At 38.0% G+C, this 16,483-nt stretch overlaps 1 protein-coding gene across 14 annotated transcripts in view; it reads left to right on the top strand.

Moving 5' to 3' along the window:
• SLC41A2 (solute carrier family 41 member 2) overlaps positions 1 to 15,323 on the top strand; it is a 149,200-nt gene extending 133,877 nt beyond the window's left edge. For all 14 annotated transcript variants that reach the window (XM_044941408.2, XM_044941406.2, XM_044941410.2 and 11 more), the window contains one exon: positions 12,130 to 15,323. In XM_044941408.2, the coding sequence (XP_044797343.1) occupies positions 12,130 to 12,315 (186 nt within the window). In that variant the 3' untranslated portion in view covers positions 12,316 to 15,323. The remainder of the gene's footprint in view (positions 1 to 12,129) is intronic.
• Positions 15,324 to 16,483: the final 1,160 nt, after the last annotated feature.

The raw sequence follows: 16,483 nt of genomic DNA on the forward strand, positions 1-16,483 counted from the left end.
TTTTTCCTGTGGTCATGTATGGATGTGAGAGTTGGACTGTGAAGAAGGCTGAGTGCCGAAGAATGGATGCTTTTGAACTGTGGTGTTGGAGAAGACTCTTGAGAGTCCCTTGGACTGCGAGGAGATCCAACCAGTCCATTCTGAAGGAGATCAGCCCTGGGATTTCTTTGGAAGGACTGATGCTAAAGCTGAAACTCCAGTACTTTGGCCACCTCATGCGAAGAGTTGACTCATTGGAAAAGACTCTGATGCTGGGAGGGATTGGGGGCAAGAGGAGAAGGGGACGACAGAGGATAAGATGGCTGGATGGCATCACTGACTCGATGGATGTGAGTCTGAGTGAACTCCGGGAGTTTGTGATGGACAGGGAGGCCTGGCGTGCTGCGATCCATGGGGTCGCAAAGAGTCGGACACGACTGAGCGACTGATCTGATCTGATCTGATCTGATGTGAAAGCACTGACTTGAAAAGCATAAAAACTATCTTTCAAGAAATTTGTGAGAATAAAATCTTGGTTGTGACCCTAGGATATTCAGCCAGACAATATTGACCTGAGTGATTCAATCATTAAAATTTTTTTCCTATTTAAAAAAATAGATGTTTAGCACTCTTCTTGTTTTTTATCTTAAAAATAAGTGTCTGTGTTAGTTCTGCATAACAAAGCTAATCAAACTTGTGATTTTTGTACCATATAGGGAAATATGTAAAAGCAGAAAGTAAAGATTTTTGCATTTTTTAGAAGGGGTGTTTAAAGGAAGTCAAAAAATGATGAGACTATCATTCAGTATTTGAAGTAAAAAGACAAACTTGATTTTATTGCTCATCATTGTGAAGAAGCTAAGCTGGGAGCAGGCACAACCTCTACAAGCAGAGCAACTACTGGTCTTTTATAGGGTTTCAGGGATGCATGGAGTTCAGGGATGCGCAGAAGCTTGAGTAGACGGATGTCCTCTGTCAAGGTCTGGATACTTGGTTGTGACTACTATTGTTAGTTGGTCCTCAGAGGTGTATTTATTGGACCCAATGTATTCCTAATTGCCTACTTCAGGAGCAAGGACTATCATTGATTGACTTCCTTCTAAATGCTTTCAATAAGGCAAGTTGTTTATTGATTGAATGAACATGAAACCAGTTCTGGTGGCTTCTTGTTACCATAGCCAAAGAACAGTCTTTTCCTGGGAGTGTGGGAACTTTTTACTTTCTCAGTCTCCACTTTGTTCCTCACTCAGTCAAAGCTGCAGGGTATCATTAAGGATTATCCAGAACTTCACTTTTGTTGTCAATTCTTCCTGAGAGTAGCATATCTGATTTTCAATTTGACTCCGTCAGTATGGGAGGAGGGGTCTTTGAATTATTTATTGAAACATCTGATGGGCTGGGTTGAAACATTTCAGACATTGGATAATAAACATTAAATATGAGATAAACAAGACTAATTAGAAGGAACTTCTAACTGTAAGAAGGAACTTCCCTGGTGAATCAGTGGTAAAGAATCCACCTGCCAGTGCAGAGATGCAGGAGATATGGGTTCAGTCCCATATTTCGGAAAGGTCCCATAAGTTGGAAAGATCCCCTGGAGAAGGAAATGGCAAGCTGCTCCAGTATTCTTGCCTGGAAAATTCCATGGACAGAAGAGCCTGGCGGGTTATAATCCATGGGGTCACAAAAGAGTCAGACTTGACTTAGCAACTACACAACAAGAAGGAACTAGAATGTATTTCACTACCACAACCTGAGATTTTTCAGACCTGACCAAGAAAACACGTCCCAGGGATTTCCTTGGTCTCCAGACCGCCTTTTCTTTTAGCTCAGATACAGATTGTTTGATTTCACCTGTAACATTAATTTGGGTATAATATGAAGTGTCAGCCATCAATCTGCTTGGCCAAAAGAAAGTCCAACACCATTCTTTTATCTGTAACAATAGCTGTTACTTTGCTGGACTTGGTTGGAAGCTGTTTGTGTGCTCATCTCTTTGCTCTGAGAATCTTGAGTTAATAATCAGCCTCTGTGAGTCATCTGCTTTGGGAAGTGCTCTGGAGAACTTCAGTTGAGGTTCCCTATTGTGTTACTTTCCAGCTCTGTGTAAAGGTCTATTCCATTTTTCCCCCCAGAGAACAGAAGAGTATGTTGCTAGTTCAGGCTTATTCAGAGATTATGCATTATTCATCATCATAGACTCAGCATCCAGTCCCTGCCTGGTACAGTAAATATTTATAAAATGAATATTCAGCTTTATATTATTCTTGGATTATTTTTGGCATTTCAGTTATGTTTCTTCATTTAGAGTCTGATCTCACTGAAAGCAATAACCATGTCTTATTCTTCTCCTGCTGCTCCAGAAAGCTCATCACAGTGTTTTCTGTGTTAGAGATAGATAAATATTTGTTAAATTGGATTCAGGATGTATTGAGTGTACTTTATTTGGGTAATAAGGCAAATACTTGACAAGATTCCTCATCTAAAAGAGAGAATAAATCCGTTGGAGTGGTGAAATATATACATAAAATTATTTGAAGATGATGCTTTTTTAAAAGAAGTATTAAATGTTTAACAAATACAAATAAAATATTCTGTAATTGACTGCTTAAGTATTATAACTAGGTTTTTTGGAAACAGCTTAACCACTTAAATAGAATGCTAAACTTTATTGCTTTTAACGGATTTTTAAATTTTATTTTATATTGGAGTATAGTTGATTTACAATATTATGTTAGTTTCTGGTGTACAGCAAAGTGATTCAGTTATACATATATCTATTCTTTTTCAGATTCTTTTCTCATATAGGTTATTAGAGTACTGAGTTGAGTTTGCTGTGCTATACAGTAGGTCCTTGTTGGTTATCTTTTTTATATATAGCAGTGTGTATATGTTAATCCCAACCTCCTAATTTATCCCCTCCCCCCTCTTCCCCTTTGGTATGATGTTTGTTTTCTAATTCTGTGAGTCTGTTTCTGTTTTGTAAATAAGTTCATTTGTATCATCTTTTCGAATCCACATATAAGTGATATATTTGTCTTTCTCTGACTTACTTCACTTAGTATGATAATCTCTAGTTGTATCCATGTTGCTGCAAATGGCATTATTTCATTATTTTTATGGCTGAGTAGTATTCTATCGTTTATAGGTACTACATCTTCTTTATCTGTTCATCTGTCAGTGGACATTTAGGTTGCTCTCATGTCTTGGCTATTGTAAATAGTGCTGATGTGAATATTGGGGTGCATGTAATCTGTTCAGTTATGGTTTTCTACAGGTACATATCCAGGAATGGGGTTGCAAGGTCATATAGTAGCTCTATTTTTTTGTTTTTAAGGAGTCTCCATACTGTTCTCCATAGTGGTTGTACCAGTTTACATTCCCACCAACAGTGTGGGAGGGTTTCCTTTTCACAGATCCTCTCCAGCACTTATTGTTTCTATATTTGTTGATGATGACCATTCTGACTGGTGTAAGGTGAAACCTCATTGTAGTTTTGATTTGCATTTCTCTAATAATTAGCAGTGTTGAGCATCTTTCAGGTGCTTCTTGGTCATCTGTATGTCCTCTTTGGAGAAATGTCTATTTAGATCTTCTGTCCATTTTTTTTTTTCTGAGGTGTATAAGCTGTTTGTATATTTTGGAGATTAACCCCTTATCAGTTGCATCATTTGCAAGTATTTTCTTCCATTCCATGGGTTGTCTTTTTATTTTGTTTATGGTTTCCTTTGCAGTGCAAAAACATTTAATTAGGTCCCATTTGTTTATTTTTGTTTTTATTTCCATTACTGTAGGAGACAGATACAAAAAATATTGCTGCAATTCATATCAAAGAGTGTTCTGCCTGTGTTTTCCTTAGGAGATTTATATTTGGTCTTACATTTAGGTCTTTAATCCATTTTCAGTTTATCTTTGTGTATGGTGCTGCAGACTGTTCATTCTTTTACATGTAGCTGTCCACTTTTCACAGCACCACTTTATTGGAGAGACTGTCTTGTTTCCATTGTATATTCTTGCCTTCTGTGCTGTAGATTAAGTGAGCATGGGTACATAGGTTTGTTTCTGGGCTCTCTGTCCTGTTTCACTGATCTATATATCTGTTTTTGTGCCAGTACCATAATGTTTTGATTACTGTGTCTTTGTCATATAGTTTGGACTCGGGGAGTCTGACAGTCCAAAATCCCCATACTCTTAGATCACCACCATAAATATTTTCGTGTGCTATTTTAAAAAATTATTTCCCAGACTTGAGTAATGTATTAGAAAGGCATTCAGTAAATATTAATAGTTTTAAGTGATTGAATATTCTTTTTTCCACTGAAATGTTTCTGTGGGCAACAAAGTCTTCCTATTTGAAAAGGGAAGGTATAGAAGCAGAGCCATCTTCAGGCTACAGGCAGAGGGTGAGGAAGGAACACTTGAGGTGTTCAGGACTTAATCTCTGCTGATTGCATATTTTCCTAATATTCTATGGATATTAGCATCTTTAAAATAATTTCATTTAACATGTAGTTCAGTTCAGTTTAGTCGCTGAGTTGTGTCTGAGTCTGCGACCCCATGGACTGCAGCATGCCAGGCTTCCCTCTCCCTCACCATCTCCCGGAGTTTGCTCAAGTTCATGTCCATTGAGTCGATGATGCCATCCAACCATCTCATCCTCTGCCGTCCCCTTCTCTTCCTGCTTTCAATTATTCCTGACATCAGCATCTTTTCCAATGAGTCAGCTCTTTGCATCAGGTGTCCAAAGTACTGGAGCTTCAGTGTCAGTCCTTCCAATGAATATTCTAGGTTGATTTCCTTTAGGATTGACTGGTTTGATCTCCTTGCTGTCCAGGGGGCTCTTAAAGAATCTTCTCTAGCACCACAGTTCAAAAGTATCAATTCTTCAGCACTTAGACTTCTTTATGGTCCAACTGTTACATCCATACATGACTACTAGAAAAACCATAGCTTTGACTATACAGACCTTTGTTGTCAAAGTGATGTCTCTGCTTTTTAATATGCTGTCTACGTTTGTTATTGCTTTTCTTCCAAGGAGCAAGCGTCTTAATTTTGTGGCTGTAGTCACCATCTACAGTGATTTTGGAGCCCAGGAAAATAAATTCTGTCAGTTTCCATTGTTTACTCATCTATTTGCCATGAAGTGATGGGACTGGATGCCGTGATCTTAGATTTTTGAATGTTGAGTTTTAAGCCAACTTTGTCACTCTCCTCTCTTACCCTCATCAAGAGGCTCTTTAGTGTCTCTTTGCTTTCTGCCATTACAGTGGTGCTATCATCTGCATATCTGAGGCTGTTGATGGTTTTCCTGGCAATCTTGATTCCAGCTTGCAATTCATCCAGCCCGGCATTTCACATGATGTACTCTGCATAGAAGTTAAATAAGCAGGGTGGCAATATACAGCCTTGACGTACTCTTTTCCCAATTTGGAACCCATCCATTGTTCCATGTCTGGTTCTGACTGTTGCTTCTTGACCTGCATACAGGTTTCTCAGGAGGAAGCATGTAGTAGGCAGTCAATAACTGTTAATTTCCTCTAGCAGTTTGTATGATTTATTTCTATCTTTTATTATTATTATTATTAAACTAAGAAACATCTTATTTAGTTGGAATTTCTGCTGGATTTTCAAGTTATCATTTCATAATATTAAGTGACCTTGGCTATCACTGGTCTTTGCATGATTGGAACGGAATAACATGGTCACATGACCAGTGGCAAGAATCACTGGGCTAAGGTTAATGTGCTGTGTGCGGTTCTTAGTCGCTCAGTCGTATCCGACTCTTTGCAATCCCATGGACTGTAGCCCACCCAGCTCCTCTGTTCATGGGGATTCTCCAGACAAGAATACTGGAGTGGGTTGCCATGCCCTCCTCCAAGGGATCTTCCCATCCCAGGGATCGAGCCCAGGTCTCTGCACTGCAGGCGAATTCTTTACCATCTGAGCCACCAGGGAAGCCTGATGCTTCAGCAAAAATTACTGTATTAAAAAAAAAAAAGTTCAACTGTGTATTAATTATTGAACAGATAAACAACAATGACATGCACATGATATAAAAAATAATAATACAGTGACCACCAGGACACTCACTAGTCAGCTTAAGAATTAGGAACTACCAGTAACCTAGTACCTACACCTTTTAAAGTTACCTCTGTGTTCCTTCCTCCTCTTCAAAGCAAACTGTTCATTCAGAATTGCATAGCTAATGAATGTTTGCTCTTCCCTATGATTTAATGCATTTATTTGAAAACCTAAAAATATATGTTTTTAGTTTTACATGGTTTTGAAACTTGTAAAAAATAGAATCATAGTGAATTTGTGCTAAATGATTTTCTTCTTTTGCTCAGCATTGTATTTGAGATTCATTCATATGTGTACCTATTATTCACTAATTTTAGTTGGATCAAACCCACGTCTCTCACGCCTCTTGCGTTAGCAAGCAGATTCTTTACCACTGAGCCACCTGGGAAGCCTTAGATTGTAATTTTTTGCTATTAAAAATCAAGGCTGTGAATATTGTTATCTTGTGTCCTGAACACATTCTAAGGGTTTCTTTTGGATAGAAGAAAGGTCCTTCCATTCTAAGAAGATCTTAACCGTTTTTGTGCCATGGACTTCTTGAGAAGTTTGGTGACTATTATGGGCTCCTTCTTAAAATAAGTTTCCTTCATTTCCTGCCTTCCCTCACCTCCCACCTCACAAAAATAATTTAGGCCAAAGAAAAGATGCTTTTATCTGTATATCAGGAGTAGATTGAATTCCTGTTGACTAAAAATCCTAAATTATTCTTAGCAGACATTAAAATATTATATTTTAATGAGTAGCATTTTCAGTCTGGAACTGGATTAAGGAAGTACATTTTTATAGGAAAAATGAATTCTGCCTTTGTAAGTTAAGGCTTAGGAAGAAATATACTAATTTGCTATTCCTTGTGTTTATTTATATCATATTTCTAAGCATTCCTCTCCCAAAGAAATCATCTTTCTTCACATGATACACAAGGCTGTTACTGGCAATGGGGCATTGAGGGGATGCTCATGGATGAGAATGTTGATTCTAGCTCAGAAAAGGAACTGGCCAAGGAAATCAATTGTCCAAAGCAAATATATATTCTTGTGCTTTATATATTTATTTAGATTCCATATAATACACCTAGAACATGCATAACCAGCTGGGGCTACAGATTTGCCTTTTCAGGAGGTATATTTACCCAAAGAAGTTATGCATATTTCATAAAAACAAACAGACCATGTAAAAATACAGTCAACGCTTGGTTAGGTTTTTGATGTGTTTTCACAGTAAAAAAGCATACATTCCTTATCATTTAGTTTGAAAATAAAACATGTTGCATTAAGAAGTATCTGATACTTACTGTGATTTTAATGATTCATTTATACACAGTGTTCCAAGAAACACTGATATCCTTTGTTAACTTGCCAAAAACAATAAGTTTAAACCTGCTTGAACTTTAAATCATCACAATACCTTTTAAAAGAAACTTTATGGAGCACTGTTACCATTATTTAATAATAGTTTCTTTAGGTATTCAATTATGTGGTATTGATTTTTATTTACCTTAATTATTAATTATTTATTTGCTTTAGAAGGAAATTTCTCTCCAGCTTTAGCAGAGCATTAATAAAATTAGGCATGGTAGAGAGTACGTTCCCAGAGAAAGGAACTTAATGTGAAACAATACTTTTTTTTCTTTTTTAAACAGAGACTTCAGCTTCATTTGTAATAACTTTTAGTTAAAATACAGAAAATTTAAAATTTCATTCCTTCTCTCCATTGCCATCTTCGTTACTGTGCTCTATTTTCCCCATGGTATCTATCATCTTTTAATATACTGTGTTATTTATTTGTATTTAAAATTTTTTTATTTGTTTCTTCCCACTGGAATGTTAGCTGTGAAAGGCCAAGAATATTTGTTTATTTGTATGTAGTACCTGACCCATAGTAGATGCTCAATAAATATTTGTTAACGAACAAACCAATAAATAAATTTCAAACAAATTATGCATTGAAAAAAAAGAAATTGCATGGGAAGAGAACTTAAATTCAATTATGAGACTAAGAATGTGGGAGAGATGGAGGAAGAAATGCTAAGTTAAGGAGCGCAATCAGTATGTGGTTTATGACCACAGATTTCTTACCTTTGTACTTTAGAACTAAAACAGACCATGGAGACATCAATTCTTTCATTTTAAAGAAGTCCAAACTAAGGCTTAGAAAGGTGAGAAATCATGCTTCTTTGCCAAATTACCTTTTAAATAAAGGTGGTAAATTCTGAGACAGTGTAACAATTCACGATCAGAGATGGTGGCATTAATATTTATTGAGTGCTTATTATGTACCAAACATTTGCTTAACTCTTTACATCTCACTTAATTTCTGCAACTAGCCTGTGAGTCTGGTTTCAGAGATGAGGAAACTAATACTTAGAGGCTTTTTCACTTGTTGATAGCAACACAGTTACTCAGTGGTAGAGCCTCTTCAATACCAGCCATTGGTTTCAGGCTTATCATGTACAAGCGTTTTGCTGGAAACCAAGAGATCAAATAGAAAGAAGATGTGGTTTTCCCCCTCTGGGGAGTTATGTATTAGACCCCTGGAATGTAACAGCAAGATGTACGTATTAGATCAGTAGCTTTCAAATGTTTTTGACCTCAGTAAGAAATATGTTTGTATTTCAATAAATGCACACATATTTATCCTGGAGAAGGGCATGGCAACCCACTCCAGTATTCTTGCCTGGAGAATCCCATGGGCAGAGGAGCCTGGAGGGCTATGGTCCATGGTGTCGCAGTGAGTTGGACATGACTGAAGCGACTGAGCACACACGCACGCACACACACATATTTATATGTTTTTTAAACATATAATTTCATAACTGAAATTAAAGTTTTATGAAATATCCTTACTGTGTGCTGTACATGCTAGTACTTTTTTTTTACATGCTGATACTTTCTATTCTGTTTCATTATATTCATTTTATTCTATTTACTGTTTTAAGACCAGTTACATTAAATTTGCTTCATAGCCCATGCATGCATTACCTATTGAAACAGGATATTTTATGTATATTAACAAAAGATATTTTATGTGTTAGGGGGGATAAAGTGCTCAATACTGATAGTCCTCCAGAGCTCATGTAGCTGTTTCTTCTGTTATTTATCTCTGTATTGTACTCGCATTGCTAATTTTGCTCTATCAATTTAAAAAAGTATTTATGGACCCGCACTTATGGTAGTAAGGAATTAGCTCGCTAACTCCATGCTTTATTTCCCCAACTTTCAACCTCCTAATGCAGTAATGCCCAATTTTTATTTTTATATAATAAATACTGTTTATATTCTATGGCTGGAAATATCATTGATCACAAAGCCACATTGTGTATTACAATACATTTCCTTTCTTTTTATCTCTCTCTAATTTTTTCTGGAGATAATTGCCCTGTTTTTTCACTTTCATAGCTTTCTGTATGCGTGTTTGCTCGGTTGCTTCAGTCATGTACAACTCTGTGCAACCCTGTGGACCATAGCCCACCAGGCTCCTCTGTCCAAGGGATTCTCCAGGCAAGGATACTAGAGTGGGTTGCCATGCCCTCCTCAGCTTTCTGTATACCTACCTTTAATTTTTTCCCAAATGTTCCATCATATCTATCACCTACCTATAATTAGTCCCTTCCCCAAAACTCTGTTATATCAGATAATTTACCAGCTTGCCTTTTTCCTGGAGACTTCACTTCCAGAGGCCTCCAAACCTTCAGCTCTGTCTGGACTCTGTTCCCAGCCTACTGTGTCTGTCTCTCTCTGGAGCTTTCCCTCACTCTCTCTTAGGTTGGCACTGCTATTATTTGGCTCTCAGGTTTTTCTCTCTATTAAAAAATATATATATTTACTTATTTGGCTGCTCCAGGTCTTATTTGCAGCATACAGGATCTTTAGTGTGGCATGTGACATCTGGTTCCCTGACCAGGTACCAAGCCCAGGCTCCCTGGCCTGAGAGCATGGAGTCTCAGCCACTGGACCTCCAGGGAAGCCCCTTGGGTCTTTCTCTTTCTTGGTTCTCTCCTTCATTTTGCATCAACACATTTTCAAGAAAGTTCCAAAGAGAACAGGGGAGAATTTTCCTGAATGCCAGCATGTCTTATGATACCTCTAGTTTACCCTCAACCCTTGGTTGATAAATTGGGTTCAGGTTTACAGTCAGAAATATTCTCTCACGATTTTGAAGGTATCACTAGCTTTTTTCCTACTGCAGTTGTTGAAAAGTCAGATTCTTGTTTCTTCATATATGACCTGCTGCTGCTGCTAAGTCGCTTCAGTCGTGTCCAACTCTGTGTGACCCCAGAGACGGCAGCCCACCAGGCTCTGCCATCCCTGGGATTCTCCAGGCAAGAACACTGGAGTGGGTTGCCATTCCCTTCTCCAGTGCATGAAAGTGAAAAGTAAAGTGAAGTCACTCAGTCGTGTCCGACTCTTCACGACCCCATGGACTGCAGCCCACCAGACTCCTCTGTCCATGGGATTTTCCAGGCAAGAGTACTGGAGTGGGTTGCCATTGCCTTCTCCGTCATATATGACCTGCTGCTGCTAAGCTGCTAAGTCACCTCAGTCGTGTCCAACTCTGTGCGACCCCATAGACGGCAGCCCACCAGGCTCCCCTATCCCTGGGATTCTCCAGGCAAGAACACAGGAGTGAGTTGCCATTTCCTTCTCCAATGCATGAAAGTGAAAAGTGAAGTTGCTCAGTCGTGTCCAACTCTTCACAACCCCATGGACTGCAGCCCACCAGACTCCTCCGTCCATGGGATTTTCCAGGCAAGAGTACTGGAATGGGTTGCTGTTGCCTTCTCCGTCATACATGACCTAGTTTCTTTTAAATCATAGCAAATAGTTGTTATGTTCTTTCTGTGTGTCCAGCACTGTTCTAAGTGCTCTGCATTATTTAATGCTCGTGTTATCATCTCTGTGAGAGAGGGATTGTTTTCTGTATTTTACAGAAAGGCAACTGAAGCATGGAGAGGCTAAGTAGCTTGGCGGTGGGAGAGGGTGGTTGACTGGGCACTTTACTATTGGAGGATTGGGGCAGGGGTGGTTGGCCATTTCAGGGCAGCCCTCCAATTCTGAACATCTAACCTCCTCTCTGGGGAGTTAGACTCCTGCCTGTCCCTTGGAACAAAATGAAGGTCTGAAGGAATCCCACTGTTAACTGTGCATGCATGCTAAGTTGCTTCAGTCGTGTCCGACTCTTTTCAACCCCATGGACTATAGCCCGCCAGGCCCCTCTGTCCATGCGATTCTCCAGGCAAGAATACCGGAGTGGGTTGCCATTCCCTCTTCCAGGGGATCTTCCTGACCCAGGGATCAAACCCACTTTCTTAAGTCCCCTGCATTGGCAGGCAGGTTCTTTACCACTAGTGCCACCTGGGAAGCCCTTCGGTTGTATGACCTAAGTGTTAATTTAGCCATTCTTGAGGCATTAAACATTTTAGGTTATTTCCAATTTTTGACCTTTACAGCAGTGATGCAGTGAGTTGACATGATAGTGGTTTGGCAAAATGTACAGTACTGCTAAAGTTAAGGCTCATGGTAGTTTGGGGGAGGCTAGAGAAAATGAGAAGATACATGTGACAAGTTGAAGAAAAGCTCAAATTTATTTATTTGTTTTTTTGGCTGTTCTGGGTCTCCTTGTGCATGGGCTTTTCTCTAGTTGCGGTGCACGGGCTTCTCATATTAGTGGCTTTTCTTGTTGCAGAGCACAGGCTCTAGGTGTGTGGGCTTCACAGCTTCTGGGCTCACTATTTGTGGCTCCTGGGCTCTAGAACAGGCTCAATAGTTGTGGTGCCTAGGCTTATTTGCTCTGCAGCATGTGGCATCTTCCTGGACCAGGGATTGAACCCATGTCTCTTGCATTGGTGGGCAGATTCTTTACCATTGAACCACCAGGGAAGCCTGAAAAACTTCACTGATTGCAGAGACATATAGTATTTTTTCCTGGTGAAAAGAAAACCTTCTTGTCAATTAACTCTTTCTCCTAGACACATATTGTTCCTTTCAGAGAGCTGTGACCTAGGCTAATGGCCGTATTTACTGGGCTGGGACTGTCCAGGTGACAGGAATAATCTTTGATGTTCTTTTTTAGGTGTTTACCTTGCTGTGGATCGCTGACTGGATGGTGCATCATTTCTGGAGGAAAGGAAAGGACCCTGATAGCTTCTCCATCCCCTATCTGACGGCACTGGGTGATCTGCTTGGGACAGCCTTGTTGGCCTTAAGTTTTCATTTTCTCTGGCTTATTGGAGATCGAGATGGAGATGTTGGAGACTAATAAATCCTACAAGCTACTCTCAAGTAACCAAGAAGGAAAATACAAAACAACCACTTATGACTCTTTTTCACAATTTTTAATTCGGTAGTTTGACTTCTGCCAGGGTAATCTTCAGTTGGCCCTGATTCCATTAAATGGCCTTAACACTTTTTTTTTTTTTTAAGGAATCTGTGTTGAAATGAGAATGAACACTATTTGTGCTGCTTTTCATAGAATAAATGATAATTTGACATAGACATAGACACAAGCTCAAGCTCTGAAATTGATTAACTAGAAAGGAATATAAGATGTTTACAATGAATAATTTTAGAACCACAGACATAGCAGAAATGTACTGTCTTACTGTTTAACTTATAATGCCAAGAGTTCTGGTTTCATCTTTCTTGTCTCACAGATGTGTTTGTTCTGCAAAGCAGACTTTAAAATGAAAGGGGCCCAAGCAAGCTTGTTTTAATTATGCCCACCTCTCTGCCAGCTGAGGATCCATTTACCAATTTGTTTGCTCCTAACCTGACCTCAGTATGTTCTACTGAGTATGAGATAAACTCACTTTTATCTGCTTGTATGAATTTCTCTGTGCCAATGCTAATTTTATTTCAACCCTGCAAGTTCTCTGCAGGCTACCCTTTAAACACAGAATTGCCTTTAGTGAAAGCAATGGGTCATTTTTGATGATTGATTTATTGAAAGAAGGTTGATCTTTTTTAGAAGACTTACTAGTCCAAAATGAGATGACCTGCGCTGCATTTGTAGATCAAGATGGTGTGAGAAATTGTGTGTGTGTGTGTGCGGTATGTGAAAGAGAGAGACAGAAGCTGTTGATGGAGTGCTGAATCTTGGCTTGTTGATAGAAAAGATCATAGTGGGATATTAGCATTCTGTAGTTATTCTTTTAGCACATTTTATTGACATGCTTTTGTCATGTGGTGTAAAAATTTTCCTCTTGCCCAGAATATAGTATTTGTTAGCTATGTTATAATTAATACTTCCTTCATAATTTTTTTAAAAAGGTACCATTTAATATAATCAAGATATCATCAGATTTAGAATGAGCAAATGGTTCATTTGTTCTTCTTAAGAGGTCTGTTGAAACTTGCAGGCTTACCATTTTAAGGGAGGAGTTGGTGGGTTGCTTCAGTGTTGTTCCTGCCCGTGCACATCGTCTCTGCACAGGCTCACGTCTGCATGGGACAGTATCAGGTACACTGCTGTGTTTCTCAGATATTTTTCTAAAACTCTGATCTGTATTCCAAACACTTGACCAACATCTTAGTTATTCAATAGGTAAGCATTTTTTATATTACATACATTTTGAAAAATACAGTGGAATCTCTCAAGATTGTCAGATATTTAATAATCTAACTGATAAAGGGAAGAAGAAATGAACACTGACTTTGATCATCATGGTTAAATTGTGAGTTAGTGTTAACATTATATAAACAGTATGTTGTTTGTATATATATTGAGGGAAGTGTTCTTATTAAGCTCTTTAAAATAAAGGGACTGTGGTTTAGAGCTATATATTTTGCTTATTTTAAAACATTAATTATTCCATTCTTCTGCCGTATAAAGAAATTGTAAGGCAGAGAACTGAACTAATTATAGGATTTCTCCTTTGGAGAGTTATAATATCATGTAGTGAACATTCTGCAAAATTTTTTATTTAAAAAATCCGTAAATAATTTCTTTGATTTTGTTGTAAAGCACTTGTAAATTATTTATATTTGGGCTATATAATTCATAAGCATTTATACTTCCCAACGATTTCTGTTTTCATTTTTTTACCTATAAAATGCACAGCAAATCACATTTTTAAAGTATTTACCAACAACTTTAGTTCATTACATATTCCAAAGCACATTCAAATACATCATGTTATTTAGTTCTCACAACAGTACATGTGAAATAGGTCAGATAGATATTCCTATCTCTATTTTACAGCAGAAGGAAACGAAAATCAGCCAAGTTGCATTTTTAATGTTGCACAGCTACAAAGGGCCCCAAATTGTGATCTAGTCTAGATCATCAATCTCCTAAGCCAGTTCTTTTTCTGTGACCCTCCAAATGTACCAAGTGTATACAACTTGTCAACTATGAGGAAATCAACCACAGAAACAAGATCTTCTAAAGTAGAATAGAGTATTGCTACGTCTTTGCAACTTCAGACAGGGAAATCTTCATTTAATGTATCTTACTGGTAAATATAGCTAACTCTAAAATTATTCATGTTCCTAAGACCAAGGAAATCAAAGATAAATGAAAACTTTAGAAGAAAGAACAATGCCTTATTTCATAGAATATTTAATTGCCTTCCCAAATCTAGCCGATTTTCCATAAATGCTAATAAATAACTAGAATAACTGATTTGAGTTCTGTCCTCTTTCTTTTTTGCTACCCAATCTTTGTTACAGCAACAAAATGTCTAAAAGACATGTAACGGGGAAAAAACTAAAGACTTGGAAAAATCAGTCACCAATTAGCTGAATTAATTTATAAAACAGATTTAAATACTTTAAAAAAATTTTTTACTGTTTTTTGAAAGCCTTTACATAAGTATAGAATGAATAAGATAACTTTGCCTGCCCACAAAATGCATTTATTATCAGTTGTATGTAAAACAAATTAACAAAGTTTATTTTTACACCACGTAAGTTTGCTTTCTGAACTTCCTCCCCTCACTAATTTATCAGGCACTTTATTTAAACATGAATAATCTTTTCAAAGACTTTATTTTTGCCCACCAATTGCTTTTTATTCTTTAAGAAATAAAGTTTCTTAGAACCTAATAAAATATAAACTGTTAGTAATGTATCTTCTGGGAGACACTGAAAATTCTATGGCATAGACTATCAATGATGTAGCCAAATGAAGTACGTTTTTAGGGGTCTTTCAGTAATTGGGTTTCCTTGCCTTTTAATACAGCTCTTGTATAGCATACCCCTTTATAATGGGCATCTGCCATCTTTGAATTGTTGTAAACTCAAATAATAAAATTTAAGACATATTTACCCAGCCTTGTTGTACTTACTTCTTGATAAACTAGATGAACATTAAGCCTTGTGGAACTCACCCAGAAGAGAATGTATATATGTTGTTTATGAGCATAATAAATTGGGCTCTGACCATACGTAGACCTCCACTTTACTGCTTTACCACTTTTTCACTCTTAAGTACTGTTTTCACTATTCAGTTTACATTTCTTGGCCCATCAATTTGTATATCCTCAACTATCTCCTTCATTCCTGTTGGACAGCTCTGGTTAAATACAGCTCTCTGCCGATGCTTTGCCTACACTTGAACAGCTGAGCATGGTTCATGAAGAACACACGACAAATCTGTAAATTCATAACCTCAGACATCAAGCTAACCCTCAGCGGTCCAGCAGCCTCCTCTATTTCTCTAACCACTTCACTCTTTGAGAGATCAGGCTTTTGTCCCTACCACTCTACTGAAAGTATACCTGTTGAGGTCACCAATGATCTCCATGTTGCAAATCTAGTGCTTAGTTCTCAGTAAGAATCCTCGTCTTGTTGTTGTTCAGTCGTTAAGTCGTGTCTAACTCTTTGTGACCCCGTGGACTGACCCTATCATCGGGCTCCCCTGTCCTTCACTATCTCCCAGAGCTTGCTGAAACTCAACGTCCATTGAGTTGGTAATGCTATCTAACCGTCTCATCCTCTGCCACCCCCTTCTCCTGTTGCCTTCGATCTTTCCCAGCATCAAGGTCTTTTCCAATGAGTTGGTTCTTCATATCAGGTGGCCAAATTATTGGAGCTTCAGCTACACCATCAGTCCTTCCGGTGAATATTCAGAGTTGATTTCCTTATCCTCATCTTAGTTTCTAAAGGTATTTGACAGAGTCTCCTCCTTCCTTGAAATACTTTCTTCACTTATTAAAAAAAAAAAAAAAAATCTGCTTTTGCTTTCCTTTCTGCATTGCTGGAAGCCTCGTCTTCATCTTGCTGGTGGTTCCTCCACCTCTTAACCTCTAAGCGTTGGAATGCCCTGCAACTCGGTTTTTATTACCATTTCTCTATTTTTTATCCCTAGGTGACCTCATCTGATTGTTTCAAATGACATCTGTACCTATTATTCCTAAAGAAATTTTAAAAATGCCTACAGACAAATGAAAATTAAAACATCACAATCCAAAACCTATTGGATGTAG

This window comes from Bubalus bubalis, chromosome 4, assembly GCF_019923935.1.
Source record: "Bubalus bubalis isolate 160015118507 breed Murrah chromosome 4, NDDB_SH_1, whole genome shotgun sequence".
Classification (NCBI taxonomy): domain Eukaryota; kingdom Metazoa; phylum Chordata; class Mammalia; order Artiodactyla; family Bovidae; genus Bubalus; species Bubalus bubalis.